Source organism: Microtus pennsylvanicus, chromosome 8 (assembly GCF_037038515.1).
Source record: "Microtus pennsylvanicus isolate mMicPen1 chromosome 8, mMicPen1.hap1, whole genome shotgun sequence".
NCBI lineage: Eukaryota > Metazoa > Chordata > Mammalia > Rodentia > Cricetidae > Microtus > Microtus pennsylvanicus.
The window spans coordinates 21,110,571-21,130,475 of record NC_134586.1 but is presented as its reverse complement, the minus strand read 5'-3'; the positions used below and the strand labels follow the sequence as shown (position 1 = coordinate 21,130,475).

At 44.0% G+C, this 19,905-nt stretch overlaps 1 protein-coding gene across 6 annotated transcripts in view; it reads left to right on the top strand.

Annotated features, from left to right (window-relative positions):
- The window catches only part of Parp11 (poly(ADP-ribose) polymerase family member 11), a 35,301-nt gene extending 16,519 nt beyond the window's left edge, over nt 1-18,782 (top strand). For 2 of the 6 annotated variants that reach the window (XM_075982683.1, XM_075982684.1), the window contains exons 3-9: nt 240-368; nt 1,121-1,241; nt 3,738-3,813; nt 6,747-6,819; nt 6,910-7,040; nt 14,302-14,453; nt 16,161-18,782. In XM_075982683.1, coding sequence (XP_075838798.1) covers nt 243-368; nt 1,121-1,241; nt 3,738-3,813; nt 6,747-6,819; nt 6,910-7,040; nt 14,302-14,453; nt 16,161-16,477 — 996 coding nt within the window. In that variant the 5' untranslated portion in view covers nt 240-242 and the 3' untranslated portion in view covers nt 16,478-18,782. Of the gene's footprint in view, nt 1-239; nt 369-1,120; nt 1,242-2,051; nt 2,120-3,737; nt 3,814-6,746; nt 6,820-6,909; nt 7,041-14,301; nt 14,454-16,160 lie in introns of all 6 variants that reach the window. The other 4 variants (XM_075982688.1, XM_075982686.1, XM_075982687.1 and 1 more) reach the window with 4 other exon arrangements.
- Nucleotides 18,783-19,905: the final 1,123 nt, after the last annotated feature.

Genomic DNA, 19,905 nt, shown 5'->3' with positions numbered 1-19,905 from the left:
CACAAATGAATGTTGAATTACTTCTTGGGGCTTCATGTGCACTGACTTATCCCACCCGAGGAAGATCATCAGCCTAACATTTTAGTTGTTTATCTTCAGGGCCACTGTGCAGATAGCTGTCAGGTGTCACTGTGGGGAAGACATTGGAATCTGGTTCCTGGTAATGAAGTAGAATGGTCCATAGAAAGCACATTGGTCGTTAATGGGTATTCCTCCTCCACCTCTCCCTGGCTTTCCAGAAGATGTTTCACAAGTCAGAGGAACTCTTTCCCAAGAAGATGGAGAGTGACGTGGATGACATGGACACCTCGGACACACAGTGGGGCTGGTTCTACCTGGCGGAATGTGGGAAGTGGCACATGTTTCAGGTACCCCACCCCAAACTTCACAGGCAAGGGCTTGCCACTGTGTAGACTCTTGCTCATGGAGCTCTGGAAGGTTCCGGCCCTGATGGAAACCAGTGTAGCTAGAAGTCTGTTTCTTCCCCCGACAATAACCTCTTAGAAGCAGTGGTGAGCTTAGACAGGGAGCATGCCTGGGTGGTGGACTCGGCACATACAAGCACATTCGGGTTTGATCTGGTGGAAATAGGGAGGGAGGAGCTCGGGTGTGACGATAGGTGCTGTGTGCACCCTGTGTGTCCTCACAGCAGTTCTGAAGCGGATGACACTGCTCCATCTTCTGTCAGAGGACGGAGAGCTCAGAAAAGTTCATTCGCTTGGTCCAAGTTGCAAAGAGAGTTTAACTGAGGTTTGAACCCCCACACAAGAACTTGTAGTTTGGGTTTTTTTTTTCTTCTCCCATTGTATGGTTACCAGGCTGGTGAAAGGTTTACTTTGAGCCACTTAGTGCAATCATTAGATAATTTGTGAAGCTCGTGATAATATGTGAGACGGCTGAGGCCGAGCCTAGCATAACAGTCGCTGTTTTCCCCTGGACGCCGTTAATCATTTTCCACATGCAGGCTTGGTTGTGCTCCCTGTGTATGGGGGAGGTAGAGCAGGAGGCATTAGGCACCCTTCATTCATCCTTTCTCTGTCACGTGACCTCAGCTCCACTTCTGTGGCCAACCCATTACTGTGAACAGCTGGTAAATGCAACTTTCTGGTTTGTCTTAAAGCCGGATACCAACATTCAATGTTCAGTTAGCAGTGAAGATATCGAAAAAAGCTTCAAAACAAACCCTTGTGGCTCCATTTCCTTTACTACTTCCAAATTCAGCTACAAGATAGACTTTTCAGGTATGTTTCCCCTCCTAGTTGTGTGTTTCTAGAATATTCCTAGATGTTGGCACAGTGCAGTCTGCAGCTCAGGATTAGCCAAGATGTCTTGAAGCATGAAGTAAATCCTCCTGCTCTATGCAAAAGGAGCTCTGTAAATCTGCACTGTTAGACCCTTGAGCAGCACTGCCTTTTATAAAAGCATGTTCTGTGTTCATGTGTGTTAACATACGTGGTGTTGCCGTGTGTTTTAAGTTTATGTAATGCTCTTTATAGCTCTTTTATGTTTTGATTTTTGAGATGAGGTCTCGCTGTATTGCTGGACTGGTCTTGAACTCACTATCCTTCTGCCTCGGCCTCTGGAGCAGCTGGGATTGCAGGCCTGGACTGCTGTGCCTAACTTACAGCGCTTATTTTACTCGGCACTACATCCCTGGATATTGGTTGGAGTTGGGAACTGTTTTACCTTAAACATCAAACTGATATTAAATGATGAGGAAGTCACTGGTTGTTTCAAGACCAAAGTGAAGCCAGGCGACCTTCCTTTCCTGTTGATGGTTTGCTTAGATGGCTGCCTCTTCAAAGGATGCTGCTTCCTAGATGAGCCCAGCTAATGTGCAGATCAGCTTCAGTTAGACCCATGCCTCTTTGGGTTCCTCCCACCATGTGGGGTCATGTTATCAGGTGTCTCATGGAAACACTGTTGGATTCACTCCGTAAGTTCCAGGCTGCTGTCACCCACTGTTGATGGCTTTGAGGCAAAGGAGATTTGAATGGGGCAGCTTCTTAATAACCGCTCACTCTTAGTCACTCTACACTTTGGTCTTCTAGCTATTCTTGTCCAGTTGCTGAGTTGTGTCTTTCTGACCGTGGTGGTGCTGATGTGCTGAGGATGGAGTGTAAGTCTGAAATGCTTTCCCAGAAGTGGTAAAGGGTTCTCAGGGACGGTGTAAACAGAGCTAAAAAATACCATCTACCAAACTTGATTTTCTTGTAATTGCTGATTATCAAGAATGATTCAAAGAATAGATGAGTACATTAAATTTAAGAAGAGTGAACAATTCTCTTTTTACTGTCAATTAATCCTGACTTTCAGAACCAGCATTAGGCAAGCCGGCTTCCCATAGGGCATGCTGTCATTGGTGCTCTGTTCCAGCAGAAGGTGTTTGGTAGATGTTGCTGTGTTCTGTGCTAGTGCTGTACACAAGCACAGTTTTGGTGGCAGAACAGAGTATGATTTACACAAACTTCAGACCTTGTAAAGGGGATGCCATTTGTTGAAGTGTGTGGTAGGTAATTCAGCAGCCCACTTCTGACTAAGAATATTCACTAGTGAACTATACTCTCTGGGAGATTCCTGTCAGGAAAAAAGATTAATTCAAAATATTTTCGTAGATGCTCAGAATGTAGTTCACTTGGTAGAGTACCTGCCCAGTACGCATGAAACCCCAGCACAGCATAAACCAGGTATGGTAGTGCATGCCTGTAATCCCAAAACCCAGGATGTGAATAGGAGGATCACAGCTTCATGGCCCGCCTCAGCGACATAATGTGTTTAGGCCATTTTTGCCTACATGAGATATAGATATATATCTTTACTAAATTATGACAGTGGTATGCGGCATAAACGAATAAATGGTGATGTTTTAAGGTGCAGCTACTAGCGTTTTCCATACACTGTTGGAGGACCTTTAACCCAGTCATCCTGCCACTATCCAGCTTCTCTCTGAATGACATGGAAAGTAAACGCAAAAGAGACAGCTGTGAAGATGATTCCACAGATTTTTGTGCCAGGTCCTGAGGTGATCTTGCTTTTCCATGAATGGTGGCAGTTCCCTGGTGTGTCATATCGAGGAGAATACAGGAGTGGCAGAGCATACTATTGACAAATGCAGTGACATTTGTTAAAATTTACTGCTTGAATGGGTGGATAAACGGGAATACTGCCAAGGCCGCGGTGCAGCAGAAGATGTTAACTAGATAGTGGCCGCTTCACTGGGAGTCTGTGTGTAAATACGTGTTGTCTCTGGCTGGGTTTTCTTTTCCTTTTCCTTTGGTTTAGGTGTGCAGTTAAAAGATGACTAAAGAAACACAGTTTTGAAATTATGTGAGTTGTGCAAATGTTACATGGAAATGTGTCCCTTTCTAATTTCCAGATTCTTAGGGATCCCAGAGTGCATTTCCCCATGTAACATCCAATGGGAGATTAGTATGATGTCATTCTATGCTCTTAACTTGGCCGCTTTTGGTCTTGTATTTTAGTGCCAGTTTAGCTGAGGTGTGATGCGTGTGGAGCAGGGTGTGAGGTGAGCATCGTGGTGTGGCCTTAGATCAAGAAGCAGGGCCCCTGTACCTTTACAACATGACAAATAGGTCGATGGTGAAAGATCATAACTACCTGGCTGTCGTCTCCTCCCAGAGCCACATGACCACCCTGTACTGTGGCTCCTAACGTGCATGAGACCTGGGAGCACTGTGTGTTTCTGCGGCTCATCTGATCTGTCTCTTTGTGTTCAGAAATGAAGCAGATGAACCTCGTCACTGGAAAACAACGCCTAGTAAAAAGGGCTCCTTTCTCCATCAGTGCCTTCAGGTATGGTAAATGGGGTACACGAGGGGTGGGCTTTCCTCTCCCTGCTTTCTTACTCTTTGGCAGAAAACCAGGTAGACTAACATTCATCTCATGAACTAATAACAATTTTTGCAATATAAACCTCTTATTTGCTGATTAAATAATCACTGTCTTCTGCCATTGTTTCCTTTCATTCTCTCTTGTCATATGTATATATTTTTTCAATTCTTAGACCAGTGTGCATGATAATTACAAGATGCCATGTGGTTTTTGTTTCAAACCCTTAAAATGACCTATTGAACTTGTTTGAATTTGAACTGGACATACTGTCACAGAACAGTCCATGTATTTACCATGAATCCTAGAGAACTGCCCACGTGGTCTGCCTCTGCACTGATGTAGTAGCTCCCCGTTGGGCATCTCTGAGGTACAGCGCCAGTCCACATCGACGAGAGGGACAGCAGTGCATCTTCCCTGGACCCATTTTCCTTTTGCTTACTTTTGCCATATAGAGACTTAAAAAAGGATTGTTATGTGCCAAAGGTTAATACACACCTGTTGCTCATGGGAATGGAAAACAAGTAGAGCACTTTAAAAGTGTGTCTCCCATTTTCTAGAATGATTCCTCAGGCGAATGTTGAGTTCTTTCTCTTCAGAGAATTTAAGATCCAGCCGGGAAACAAAATGACAGTGTGTGAATTGTAAGGAATGCCCTCATGCGCCTTCCAAAGAGCTGTAGAGAAAGAAACTGAAGGAGATAGCAAGGAGAGAAATGCTTTCAGTTTCCTTTCTCAAGGTATTTGACTGATATTTTAATATCACGACTTAAAGATAATAAAGGCTTTCCTGCATCTGTGGGACACAGACTATGTTCTTACTTCCTACATCATGTTTGTGTTCTACAGTGCCAGGAATAGAATGCATTTCTTATCTCCTAAGAGTGTAATCTGGGGCAATAAGACACAGTAGCGGGAAGAGTTTCACATCTGTGTGTTGGTTTAGCTGGTCTCCCTTTGAAGCTGGTGAGAAGTCCATGCTGGGGTCAAGCATTTTCTTCTTTCTCAGGCTATACAAACTATACAACAAAAACAGAAGGAGCAGGGGGAGTAAGAGCGGAGGACAGCAATTGAGGCTGTAATGAAAGGGGAGGAGTTAAGTGTGAAAGCTAAGGGAATGAAGGTCAGGAGGTGCTCATGCAGAAAGGCTAAATGTAGGGCAGCACTGGGCGCTCATCACAAGCCTGGCCAGTGTGCGTTCTGTCAGTGCTGTGGGTCCATACAAGTTATTTGAACCTTTCCTCCATAGTGAAAGATACATTGGACTAAGTGTGTGGGGGGGGTGCAACTCAGGGTTGAAGTTAACTTAAATAATAATTATAGTATTTGAAGTTCTTCTAGAACTCTCCTAAAACAATTTGATATTCCTATAATCACACACATGATTAAGAAAAATATCAATTTATGCCAGACTCCTTTTTTTAGCAAACTGACTGAAATTCAAAAATGGAAGAGCATGACTCTGAAGAGGTTGCTAGAAGCAAGCTAAGTATCACCAGATGCAAGCATTTAAATAAATTATGGTTCTGTCTCTGTTTGGGGCCCAGAATCCTAGGGAACTGCCCACTTTGCTCTTACACCAATGCAGAGCCCCACTGGGCAGTCCCTAGGTGACATGTCAAGTCCATAGTGACTAAAAGAGGCCTAAGGAAGATGCTCCACTTCAGCTCCCGCTCCCCTGTCCACGCACAGACGATGGAATTGTGTGTGTGTAGCAGAGGAGGCATTTATTTGTTGCATGTTAGCTGAGTGTCTGCCATGTGCTGGGATTCCCCTTGACCCTGGGAATGAGGAGATTGCATACATTTTTATAAAGATCATAGTGAGAATTGATCAAATGACCAAAACAACATAGGGGCAAAAATGTGTGCTTTGTGCTGCCATTTGTGTTGATCAAAACTTGGCTTTCTGAACCTAAGGGAGCTCTAACGGACACCTGGGTGTAGAGATGGCTGTGAGGAGTGAAGAGCCAGAGCTGACCAGAGCCCAGACTGCAGCAGAAGGAAAGGTTCCCACTCTGTACTTGTCGGTGCACTGAAGACCTTCCTGAGTGGTTTCCAGCACCCATGTAGGCCTCTCACAATTGACTGTGACTCCAGCTCCAGGGCATTGGGTGCCCTCTTCTCCTTCTGCAGCCACCTGCACATATATAGCACACTTGTACACAGATGCATACACATACAAATAAAAATCTTTTAAGAATTATATATTATATTGTTTTTTTCCCCAAAAGAATTACAAAGTTTGACAAAAATGAGCTAAGGATAGGTTTGAAGGTTGTTAATTTACAAGGAAGGTTATTGTGCCTGTTTTAGCATTTTGCTGTTTATGTCCTGTGGCTTGACCATATTGCATGGCTTTTAAAGATTTGCTGCCAAGTGTGACTGCACTGAGCAAGTCAGAGTGCAATGTCTAAGGAAACAGAAGGCAGAGAAGAGGGCTGAGTTAGGTCATAGAGGACAGAGGGTGGGGATGATTGAGCCATCTTGGAAAACAGCAATGACTGGTAGAGTTTCCAGTTTCATTCAGTACTAATATCAATAAACGCTTTGGATTTTTTTCTTAAATCAGCCTACTTTTTCTTAGAAATTCCTTTCTTTGGCTAAAATTTTCTTCACATTTTATAGAAATCTCAACAAAAGAAATTGAATTAATGGTTTCTGAAGTGTTGAAGCTATGTAGATTTGTATATTCCTATCAAAATTTATAATTCAGCATTTAAAAGTTAGGAAAGTAGACTTTCAGTAAATATTTCTAAGTGAAGCCAAAGGTTAAACTTTATCCTGTTTGTCATAAATACTTTGCAAACAAAAAACTCAGCCGCGGAGAAAAGGCTAAACCACCGACACTAATTATAATCCGCTTCTGATACTCTGCTCTGTCTTTTGCTGTTTGAAGTTACATCTGTGAAAATGAGGCCATCCCCATGCCAACACACTGGGAGAACGTGAATACAGAAGTTCCCTACCAGGTGAGAGCAGATGACTGTAGGGCAGGCCAGTAGGCCGTCCTGGGGCAGATGGGAAGGTCACTGCTAAACTCTGCAAACTTCTTCTCCCAGCTGGTCTCCCTGCAGAACCAAACGCATGAATATAACGAAGTTGCCAATCTCTTTGGTAAAACAATGGATCGGAATCGAATTAAAAGGATTCAAAGGATTCAAAACTTAGACTTATGGGAGTTCTTTTGCAGGTGAGTGGGTTCCTTGTCCCTCTTTCCTCCTTGTCTCTCTCTTCCAGACTGAAGGCATGGCTCCACACAGAGCTTAGCTGGATTCATTTTCAGCCACAGACAAGCTGTTCTTCTCTTGCCATGCCTTAATTTTTTTTTACATTGATTTATTTCATGAGTATGACTGTTTTTCCTGTGTGTTTGTCTGTGCACCATGTGCATACGTGGTGCCTGAGGAGTTCAGAGAGGCATTCTGTCCTTGGGTACTACAGTTTACAGAAGTTGTGAGTCACTATGTGGGTCCTGCAAGGGCACTGAGTGCTCTCAACTACTGAGCCACCTCTCCAGCCCCTTGCTGGCCTCTGCCCTCGTCTCTGTCCTCTGGGATACATTCAGTCAGCACAGTGGGAGAAGCTCTATCTTTGCTAGGTCCAAAACTGCATCTTGGTTGAGATGGAGGTCTTTAGCATTGCAAGGCAGCTTGCCTCAGCCCTTTAGATTGCATTAGAAATCTCTGGAAATACTGACTTAAAAAACAGTTGACACTATCCTTCCAGTAGCTCGTTGCTTATTTTGTTTGAAAGAACACTTTAAAATTTACCTTCAAATTTCTGTTTCTTAAAAAAAAAAAATTCTGTTTCTTTCTTCACTTGGAGTTTATGCTGTGGGTTTAACAATCTCTATTCATTACTAAATCTAAGTTAGAAATGACTGTTAGTTTTCTCTGTGTGCCTTTAACCTAAAAATAAAGCTTGTTACCTAAAACTTGTTACCCAAATTAACCTGTTATGTTGTATTTTTGTAATAAATAATACTTAAATAAGTGGTTCTCTAAAATATATTAAATAAAAAAATTGTAGACAAGATTTGATTTCTGGTATTTTTATTATAATTTTTTGGGTTTTTTGTTTGTTTGGTTTGGTTTTTTTGAGACAGGGTTTCTCTGTAGCTTTGGAACATGTTCTGGAACTCACTCTGTAGACCAGGCTGGCCTTGAATTCACAGAGATCCACCTGCCTCTGCCTCCTCAGTGCTGGGATTAAAGGCGTATGCCACCCAGTTTATTACAAACTTTTAATGACTTATTCAGAAAAATATCATATTAACACAGAAGTAGAATTCTGCCGTAATAAGCCCTGTGTGCTTGTGATCCTAACATCTGTCAGTGTGTGCTGCACAGTCCAGATGAGGAGGCACACAGCTGCTAGCTCAGCAAGCTAGAGCAGGAGGATTGTGAGTTTAAGGGCTACAGAGCAAGTTCGAGGCCAGCTTGCCCTACTTTATGGTAAGGCCCTGTTTCAAAAAAACATCAAACAAATAAACATGTGCCCAAAACAGACTAACCATGCATGATCGTTGCTCTATTATCGGAAAGTATTTAAGGCCATTCATTCCCAGCCTGTCCCCCATTTCATTTGCATATACTTGAGAATTAGACTGACTTTCCTTTGGTGATTTTTACAGTTTTGTTTCCTGTTGTTATGGTAAAATATCCTGACCAAAACAACTTAAGGGAGAAAGAGTTTATTTGGCTCACAATTCCAGGTTACAGTCCATCATTTCAGGGAAGTCAAGGTGGTGAGGAAGGTAAGAATATTGAAGCAACTAGTCACGTTACGTCCACACTCAAGTCCTGCGTTAATGAATGCTTGCTAATGCTCAGGTCGCTTTCTCTACTCTTAACCGAATTCTCCTGCCTAGGCAATGGTGCCACCCACAATGGGCCATTCCAGCTAATCAAGAAAATTCCTCAAAGGCATGCCCACAGACCAACCTAACCTAAACTGTTCCTCACTGACACTCCATCCCCAGGTGACTCTGCATTGTGCAAAGTCCTCATCAAAGCTAACCATCACAGTAATGGTATATGGAATTCTCCCATGGGGTCCCAGCTCTCTGGGCCTCAGTTTGTTCCAGTTATCCTTGTAAGAAGTTATAATAACAGTGCCTGTGCTCTTCAGCTTGTGTTTTTATAGTCTTGAGTATTCAACCAAAAACCTTATGTTTCTGACAGTCACTGAATTTACCTAAATTTAGAAGGTTTTATTCAGTTTATTTGGGGGAAAATAGACGCCTCTGCTCCCTATGATTTTGTTCTTTCAATGACTAAACTAATTTTTCTAAGGTGAGCTGGTAAAGCTTATTTATTAGATGTATTTATTTTGTGCGTATGAGTTTTTGCCTGCTTGTACATATGTGCACTGCATGTACACCGAGTGCCCATGAATGTCAGAGGGGGTCAGATCCCCTGGAACTGCAGCTATAGGTGGTTGTGAGCTGCCATGTGGGTTCTGGGACCTGAAGCAGGTCCTCTGTAAGAGCAACAACTACTCTTAACTGCTGAGCCATCTCTCCAGCCCCCGTTATTATTACTCTTAATTCAGGCCTCTGAACTGGAGTTCATATTGGTCTCCTTCATACTCAGAGCTCTCAGTAAAAGCATAAAAATATAGTGCTGAGTCCTATACCATTTAATACAAGAATCTAGTAGATATTTTCTTTGGTTTATACCCTTTGTGATCTTCCTTAATGTCAACCCACAGACACCTGCCATGACAGTGCAAAATACTGAGGCTTGTGGTATAGGCAGCCTGTCACTCTGACATCTTCTTGCAGAGCTAAAATAGCCTCACTGGTCTCATTGGCATGCAAGCTGTGACTCATTATCTGGATAGCCAGGCCCAGAGTGAGTCCACCCTGCTGCGTATTATAATTCCTTTCTTACTTCCCTCCTTCCTCTTCTCACCAAGTAGTCGTAGCCCTCACTTTGTGATAGGCAGTATTCTAGGTACTTGGGATTTGATGGTGTATATAGGTCTGTAGGTCAAAGAACCAGGCCACTGCTGATCCAAGGTGTATGGGTGAGCATAGGTTATCATGGGAACACAAAGTGAGGGTGTCGATTCACCCTTGCCCTAAAGGAGGGTATGTGTAATGAATGTGGGTACTAAGGAGAACTTCCTAAAGCTGGTGTTATTTATGCTAGACATGGGCTAGGGGGAAGAGGGCATCTTAGACATGGGTGTATCATGGGTCAAAATTTATCTAAAAATTGGAACACAGCAAATTCAGAGAATTTTCAGATAGAAGAACATTGGGTGAGTAGCATTAGAAACCTAGCCAAGAAGCCAGTATATAGGAGCTAATAGTGCCACTGACTGTGCAACTTCCCTCCATAGCTGAGTCAGATTGTCCAGCCATAAATTAAAATTAGCAGGTGTCTTTCATGCAGCCCTTTGTAAGCTATACTGGTCATGTTTATTGTTGTTTTGTTTCTTTTCTGAAATGGTGGAACGTCTAAAACTTGGGATGGGGTGGAGAGGCAGAGTGTTTACTGTAGGAAAAGTTTTAAAGTAGTGACTCTCCTCCGGGGTTTTCCTACCAGGAACATCTGAGGAGATACTTTTGATTGCATCAGGAAATTGACTTAGACTAGTGACGAAGGCTAGAAGATACAGGGTATTAGCAACCAGGAATGATAAGATGACCAGAGTCCGGGTATATATATTAAGAGAAGACCAGGGGCTGGAAAGATAGCTCAGTGGTTAAGAGCCTATATTGTTCTTGCAGAGGACTCGAGTTCAGTCTCAGCACCCACACCATGCAGCTTACAACTGCTTGTAACTCCAGCTCCAGGGGATGACCCTAACCTCAGGTATATCCATTACAGACATACACACATGTACACTTAAATAAATAATAATATTTTTTAAAAAGAGGCAGTGGTGGTGCACGCCTTTAATCTCAGCACATGGGAGGCAGAGGCAGGTGGATCTTTGTGAGTTTGAAGCCAGCCTGGTCTATAAAGTTAGTTCCATGACAGCCTGGGCTACACATAAAATTACTGTCTTGAAAAAAACCAAAGGAAAATAAAAAGAAAAAAAGAAAGAGACCAAACTCTGGCGAGGATGAGCTGAGGAAAGAAAACCCAAGGAAAGCAGTAGAGTGTGGAGTTGCAGAAGCTAATGGAACCAGAGGGATGAGCTGCAGGGTCGCATCCTGAAGAAGTGCCAGGGAAGATGCACACTGGGCATGTCCTTGGGGTGTGCACCAAACCGTGACGAAAGGGAAGATAGTATAGGCTGTCGTGTTGTGTAGATGAGGGAAGGTTGGCAACTCCTTTAGGGAGCTTGGCATTGGGAGGTAGAGGGAATGAGGAATGGGTAGGGAGAAGAGTAGTGTTTCATTGGGGTTTATTATTATTATTATTAGTTCTTTAATGGTTAACGTTATAATTGGAAGAGACTTATAGAAAAGGAGAGGTGAGAAAACAGGACAAGGGGGATGGGCAGTTGATGGATTAAGCATAATGGGATGAGATTCAGTGGCCATGTGTCAGAGAAGAGGTAGACAACGTGTCCAGTTAGACTTACGTAGAGATGAAAGCCTGGCTAGCCCACAGACTCTTTAATCCTTTCGGTTTCCATGGCAAATAAGTGAAGTCACCTAATAGAGTGAAGCACTGTGGAGATGGAGATAAAAGGGATAGAAACTGTGGGAAGTAGAACAGAAGAGCCGGGACCACAGGAGGAGTCAAGAGGAGTGCATGGTACTTACTGAAGAGGAACAATGGAAGAACAGCAGCAAGATAGAGATGGCTGGAGCAGTCAGAGTAGCCAGGGTGTTAGAACAGTGAGAGCCCTGTCTTGATGAGGAAGTGGGCTTTGACCTGGCTATCTATCAGAGCCCTCTCCTAATCCACATCCACTGACTCAGAACCCGTGGTTCTACGGTGTTTCTGATGTTCTTCAGAATGGAAGACCACTGGTCTAAACCCAGGTGAATGACCTTAGTCCAGAGCATGAAGGCACTGCTGCTCTGAGACAGTGTATAAGAGCCAGAGACTGGGATTTTTGGAACCTTGATCCTTAGAGGATGGGGCTATTGAGACATCTTTGAGAGCTGGGTGCCACAGCACTTTGTGTAGATTGAGAAGAGAATGTGGTCTAATTCGGTGGACAAAGTTGGGAAGCATTTACTGCAATCTTAGGTCTTTCTTTGAAAGTTTAACTTCTCTGACTCCACCCTTCTTCTTCCCAGCAGTCTCTGTTTCGCTTTCCCCCTAACTGTCCAGCTATTGACCAGTCAGCTTCTTTATTCAGCCAATCACAGTGACATATTTACACGGTGTAGAGAAATATTCTACACCGGACTCTTTACCCCATGGTTTCTAATAGCTGTGAGATACACATTCCAAACCATGATTCCCTTTAACCTGTGTCTGGGGTGGAATGACGTGTGTAAGAAGCCTTCCGAGGCCACAGGGCATCAGAGCACATGGATCTGGAATTGTGATTATGAATCACCCGGTGGGGTGCTAGGACCAGAAACTGAGTCCTCTGTGAGAGAAGTTAGTACTTTTAGCCTCTGAGCCCATCTCTAGCCCCAAATAGCTTAGTTTTTAGAATGGAATCTAGTCATTACAGCTCAATAACTTGATCTGAGAAGTAAATGTATTAATCAGGTATTTGCTTTAACAAAACAACCATGATATGGATTAATGAATACCAAACTCAGTAAGTTTAGCATTGTGGTGTATGGGAAAGCCTTTTGGATAATTTAACTTGACCTCTCTAAAGTGGTTGAGAAAGTTTCTTACGATGGAAACAATATATTCCAGGTGATGGTACAAAGAAAATGAGTCATAGGTGGCTGGAGGTCTTTGCAGAAACTTTAATGTCACGCTTGCTTGCTGCTTCATCCCCTCAGTGTTATCAGGCACTTCAATGAGTGTGGGTTTGCTTGTCACAGGAAAGATTCAAAACCAAAAAGGAAAGGACAATTTGAAGGTGGTGGTGGCGCACCCCTTTAATCCCAGCACTCGGGAGGCAGAGGCAGGTGGATCTCTTGTGAGTTCGAGGCCAGCCTGGTCTAGAAGAGCTAGTTCCAGAACAGGCTCCAAAGCTACAGAGAAACCCTGTCTCAGAAAAAAAAAGGCAGCTTGAATTCTGAGTGGGAATTACATGTGCATTGTTAAAAATCAGTGAGACAGTTAATACACACAATCCTAGAAGAAGAAACTAGGAAGAAATTCTTAGTGGAAAAATAACGAGAGAGCCGCTTGATGCATGCCCTTCTAATATGAGCAGTGGTCTAGACAGTCGCCCTAGATCAAAGCCCATGCACTGAAATTTGGTAAATATTGCTCAATGACTCCAGAGGAATATGCATTTCATTGCTGTCACCACTTGAATGCATGTGCTTTAGCTGCCTGTTTTGATAAAATTTGTCAATTTATAATATGGGTGTTTCGGTTTGTTAATTAATTTTTACATTTGAAGCTGAAATATGTCAGAGCATTAGGTTTACCTATCAGTTGTTCGATTAGCTGGGAACGGTCTGATTTGAAAAACCCTGAGAATTTTATTTGGCTGCACATAGTATGGAAGCCATTTGATGGCACCGTTCACAGTGCGGTGTCTCTGGTCACACAAGGATCTGCTCCCTACCTGCGTTTGTAAACTAAGAGGTATCCAGCAAATTCTGGTTAAGTAAAGATGTTTGCTGTATAGAAGGGGCTGGAAGCTTTACTAAACAGTGAGGAATAGCTGGGGAGATAATGTGTATTTCCTAGGGAACAAAGCTCATAGCTTTTGGAGGGTGGTTATCTATGGAATTATAAAAGAGAGGAACCGTTGTGTGTTGAGGAATGGCATTGGCCAGTCAGTGGACGTGGAGGTGGGTTCTAGCTCGCTGTTGGGATGGATGCACGTTGTAACAGTTTGGTTTGGTTTGTTCCTTTTATTGTATGTTTTTGGAAACAGTTTCATGCAACCTGAGCTAACCTCATTTTTTTTTTTAGCCTAGCATAGCCTTGAATTCTTGATCATTTTTGTCTCTGACTCTTGTTCTTTTTTGTTTGTTTGTTTTGTTTGGTTTTTTCGTGGCAAGGTTTCCCAGAGCCTGTCCTGGTACTCGCTCTGTAGCACAGGCTGACCTTGAACTCACTGAGCTCCACCTGCCTCTGCTTCCCTTCCCAAGCACTAGAATTAAAGGCTGCACCACCACGGCCCACCCAGCTGTGTCTCTGTCTCCTGTACATCGGATTACAGGCATTAAGTACCAGACCTAGCTGATCGCTGTCATATGATTTTTATGTATCCAAGAGCATTTGAAACAATTTCTTTGCTAGAATTGTTCTATCTACTCATTTACATTATATGATTTATATTGTTGTTTCACCTTTTCTTTTGAACTTTGCCCTTTAACCTTTTAAATTAATAAATAGCACTCAGTAGTGTATTTTTCTGTGTTTTTGTATCCGGATGTTTTGTGATTTTAGGAAGAAGGCTCAGCTCAAGAAGAAGAGAGGGGTCCCCCAGATCAATGAGCAAATGCTGTTCCACGGCACCAGCAGTGAGTTTGTGGAAGCGATTTGCATTCACAACTTTGACTGGAGAATCAATGGTGTACACGGTGCTGTCTTTGGAAAAGGTAACATCCGAATCTCAGGTCCAGCTTCAGTCACAGGAAAGCATGCCCACTCTTTAGGGAAGATTGGTTGCTTTCTGATTCAGAGTTGGGCGTGATGAAACTAAAAATTACCAGACTATCGGCTTTACAAAGGGTGGAAGCGAGACTTGCACATCTGCCATATTCAGCAGATCCCTGGGTTCCCATCATCCTGATAGGATGCTCTATGTTAGAGAAGCCCTGCAGTGTCTGTGGTGTCCAAGTCAGCCCTTCCCATGGATGAGCCTTCACAGGGAACTGCTCCATAGCGAAAGCACAGAGCAATAGAAACATGTTAATTACATACAGGGAACTGCTCCATAGCAAACGCACAGTTATTACACTCCACTATACTGACTAGTGGCTGGTGTTTGGTTGTTTTGCTTTAGAAAATGATAGGTAAGAATATCATCATGCACTGAAGGGGGAAAGTGGGCAAAACTCCACCTTATTTCTAGTGTTGTACATGTCCTGGTTCTCTGTGGCATGCCTCAAGCGGACAGGGAGAGAGCCGAGGAGGGCAAGGGGCAGGCATTTGTTCTCATCGTTCATCCTTTGTGCCTCACTCCCAGCAAGAGAGATGACTCCCATTTAGGATTAGGAGGAGCTAATTTTGAAGCAGTGAATTAATTTAAGGATAATTACCGTAAATGCTGCTCACTTCAGCTGTGAGAGCTCAGAAAAGTCCTACACCAGTTCTATCGATATTAGGTGGTTATGCGACTTTGCTATTTATGTCCCAATTTCTTAGAAGCAGGTACTTGATTGATTGTGTCAATCATTTCCCGAGAGTTGGCTGTCTTATTGAGTGTTCACGACAACAACTGGCAGTGTTCTGGAATGCTCAGGCAGGAACAATGTGCTCGCTAGTTTCCTCTTTCTATATAGCAAAAACCTGAGACAGCTTCAGAAGAGGAAGGATTCACTCAGACTCCACAACTTCAGATGTTTCAGCCTACGCTACATTGGCACTGCGGAACTACTTGGAGTCTGACCATCATGGCAGAGCATGTCGTATAAAGTGAACTGGCCCCTCCTGGTAGCTAGACCACGAAAAGTATGAGGAAGGCCTGCTGTTCCTAATTTCCTCTAAGGCGTCTCACCTCTAAGTCCCACACCTCTCCTTAGCACCAAGCTCCTGGAAGACTAAGCCTGTGACACTCAGGCCCAGGGAGACTGAAGAGCCAAGGCACAGCTTTGTACAGTCTCAGAATTTCATTCCCGCTTCTAGAGTTCCTTCTGGATTGCCCCCATGTCATTGCTGTGGCTTCTTGGGTGTGAGCTCCTCCGGCAGAGCAGACTTTGGCTGGATGCTGGGTGAGGTGTACAGGGCACAGGCTGAGGAAGGGTACAGCCGGGAAGACGACCTCCGGTGAAATCCAGACCTGCCGCACTTCTCACCATGGGATGGTTTTGTATTTTGTTTATTGGATTTCCTTGCAAACTCTCTTGGAAACACAAGTGTGGCACTTAGTTTATCCAAGGCACAGGAGGGCACTAGTAAGGCCTGGTAACCCATAGTTGCCTCATGTGGTGAGCGTGGGAATTGTGTCCTGTTTTTTAGGTGTGCAGAGGAGGAGGTCCCACATCTGTCCCTGTGTATGACTCGTGTCTGTTCTCCTGTCAGTCAGAATGTTGTCCCTGCATTTCGTCTTTTCTCCCAAGTAACTTTGGCCCTTTCCGTTGCAGGAACCTATTTTGCTAGAGATGCTGCGTACTCCAGTCGCTTCTGCAAAGATGACATCAAGCATGGTAACACGTTCCAGATTCACGGGGTCAGCGTGCAGCAGCGACATCTGTTCAGAACCTATAAATCCATGTTCCTTGCTCGAGTACTAATTGGGGATTACATAAACGGAGACTCCAAATACATGCGACCTCCTTCCAAAGATGGGAGCTACGTGAATCTGTATGACAGCTGTGTGGATGACACCTGGAACCCAAAGATCTTTGTGGTGTTTGATGCCAACCAGATCTACCCCGAGTACTTGATAGACTTTCACTGACCCCGCTTTCCAGGCTCTGGTCAAAGCTTTGCTCTCTCATTGCAGGCGGATTTGGCCCCCTGCCTTCTAGCCGCTAAATATAAATATTGGATACTTTTGAAACAGATGCGGGAAAGATGCAGCTGCATATGTAAAGAAGTACCAGCTGTCAGGTTGGTTATGTGTTGTTCTGCTTCTGTCAGTTACAGTTTTGTTAAGACCAATACTGTTGCCATTTTAATATACAGCAATGAGAGATGCCACTTAAAACCAAATGGGTTGAGTCTCATTACCGAAGCCAGGCGGTCTTTAAAGTTCACATGTTTGTGATCAGGTCAGATGATTATAGTTTGTGCTCCCCATTTGGAGAACTGGCCCTTGAGTTTTGACATTATTGTCTGTCAATGAGCATGTCCCCTTGTTGGTCTTCTGAAGGGGGGGAGGCATTTAAAACCCTGAAGCAGCGCCTGGTGCTCCAAGAAGAAGGAAACAAAGACATTGTCTGCCATGCTGGCAGCCAAGCTAGCAGAAGAGAGACCAAGACAGAGGGTTGCAGTTCCCACCCTTCTCACCTACCTCCCACAGGTGAGCTGACCACGGCTGCCCGTGGTCACCAGCTCACAGTTCAGCCCCCATTGCTCTGTGGTTCCTGCCCCCAAAATGTTTATCTTCTCTTTGTTTTCCAGGGCCTGCAGTGATCATTCCTAAGAGGCTTTATCTGTGTCTGTCCATGCTCCCCCTCCCCCCAACACACACCTATAGCTGTTCCATGGTGATTCCCTAAAATCCACATGTCTTAGTAGTTGGGTATCTCTGTTTTGAATGATTGTGGAGAGTATGGGATGCTGGGAAGAAGTCTGGTCTCTTTAGAGTAGTGACTGACAGTTTCCAACGCCTGAGCAGCCGTCCAACTTAGAGTTGTGCTCATGGCTTTGTGTGTCTCTCCGCTTACCTGCTTTGCTGTCTTGAAGATGAAGTGGACAGCACCAGCTTCTTGCTCGTCGGTGTTCTAGCAGAGGTAAGACAACACCCAGGCGTGGTGCTGTCTAGGTGTTTAAGTATTAGACAAGGAGCTGCCTGTCTGATCGTCTTCCCATTGCTTTTTCCATGGTTCCTCATGGGGAAAGATCACTCCCCAAGCTGTTCACCCAGAACCTTTTCCTAACTCTCAACACTGCGCTTTGTCTCTGTTGTCTTACCCAGCTTTGGCTGAGAGAAAGTGAGCACAATTTAGCATCTAGAGCCCATGCCCGTATTGTTCTCTTCTACCATTTGAATTGGGAAGCACCTCAAAAGAATGAAGACATGTGTAGAATATGATTGGGGATGGCGATTCTTTCAGCTTGGTATATTGCCAGATTTTCCTTATAGCCCCAAATATGTGTAACAGCACAGTGCTACATAAACAGCACACGGGGAAGCTGTGTGCACAGTCCTTTGGGAGCTCTCTGGCAGTAATGACTTCCTGGCTCCAATGTGTAGGTCCACTATTGGTTTAAGAAAGGACAGAAAGGACACATTTTAAAGCCATCAGTGGTCACTGCAGCAGTGCCTGGAGGCGAATTGGCTAGACTACCTACCTTCTCACCAGAACCATTGTTAGAGGCATTCGGCATTTAGGATCCAACAGTGTCTGCTAGCTAAGTTCATGCGAAGTATTGGAGCCCCTCTTCTTTCTAAGCATCTCCCCCGTTGTCCATGCACACTTCTCTCAATACTTGAATGACTGTTGTAGTTGGGGTTGTTTCCTTTTAGACTTGTGTATCCGTGTTAAGGTGACTGAGAAAGTAGGCAGTCTGTACAATCGGTCTCCTTCGTTGGTTTGCATGAGGAAGGCAGGGCACATCCCAGGGCGGCCATCAGGCAGCCCTGCATTGCTGCTGGACTGCCAGCCCCTTTTACAGAAAAGATGTGATTTTGATACATGTTTTAAATATAATAACATAGAATTCACTCATGTTAAACTTTAACTTGTTTTGTCTGATAAATGTATAGTAGAGCATTGTTTCCTCTGCTCATTGAGTCCAGTGGGAGGGGAGAGTAAGGGAAGCTATTACATAGAGATGAGCTGTGTTACAACGGTGGCTGAATAAATCCCATTGAGTGCAAACTTGTCTTTTCCCTGTGTGGAGTCTAGACTTGGGGTAAAAAGAATTGTGTTTATGGAAAACATTTTCCTAAATCTTTTATCTCCCACCAGGAACATTGAGATTAGTGGATCATTTTATTTCTAGACTGGTGGCGGTGGCAGTGACAATGGAGAATTTCTATATTTAATGTCTTGAGTGTATTGTTTAATTGTTGATTAAAGTTTTCTGTATCTAGACTTGGCTTCTTGTGTGTGCTGTGTGTATTTCTGATTCCTGGGTCTCAGATCTGACTGGGATTTTCCTCTCAAACTTCATAGACTTTCTTGGATTTTGCTGCTTGTATCTGCCATGGACCCTGTTGGTCTTAATTTAGGTTGTTTTGAACAATGGCTGATGAAATAACCTGAGGATGAAGTCACGTCCTCTGGCCCGTTAGGAATTATGAACAGATCAAGGCCTGGTCACCGCATCACCCTTCCCTTAAGGGTACAGACCCAGAGGGTAAGTTCTGGGGGGTGTTCCAGGTATTGCCACTCACTAGTGCGCCCAGCTGTCTATGGTGCCTTGCTAACAAACAAAGGGCAGCAGGATGGACCCCGCCTACAACTGTGTCTCTTCCTGTCTAAATGCAGCTGGTCGAGAGCAGTTCAGTTGACCTTTAGTTGGCAGAAGGCAAGCCATCTTCATGTGGCCTTTTCCTAGCTCAGCTAGGCTGTTGAGTCTCCTTGAATGTTTGGAGGGTCATCTAAGAGTCACCTGAGAACTGATCATCCACTGTCCCTGCGGCGTGCTTACCCAATTTCCTTCCCTGCTTGGCGGAAGGGGATCTTGTTTAGTCATCTTTATTTCATTATTTATTTTGAGATAATGTCTTACTACGTAGTCCATGTGGCCTCAAACTTTGTACACAGTCCAGACGAGTTAGCTAACTCACAGTCATCAGATTATAGGATCTGTCACCATGCCCAGCCTGCTTTTTATTAATACTAAAAAAAAAAAAAAAAAGCTTTTGGGAGCCTGGAGAGATGTCTCAGTGGTTAAGAGTGCCTACTGCTCTTCTAGAGGATCTGAGTTTGGTTCATGGCACCTGCATGGCTGCTCACAGCCATCGTAACTCCAGCTCCAGAGCAGTCCAGTGCCTCTGGAATCCACGGGCATCTTTACTTTTGTGTTCACCCCCCACACACACATATACAGGCACACTCGTGCACACACACCTACTATAACAATAAAAACAAATGTTTAAAAAGTCTTTTGGGGACCTGGTGAGATGAATCAATTGGGAATGCACTTGTCATTCACGCGGGGAGACCTGAGTCCAGACTCCTAGAACCCAAGTGAAAAGCCAGGCATGGTGCA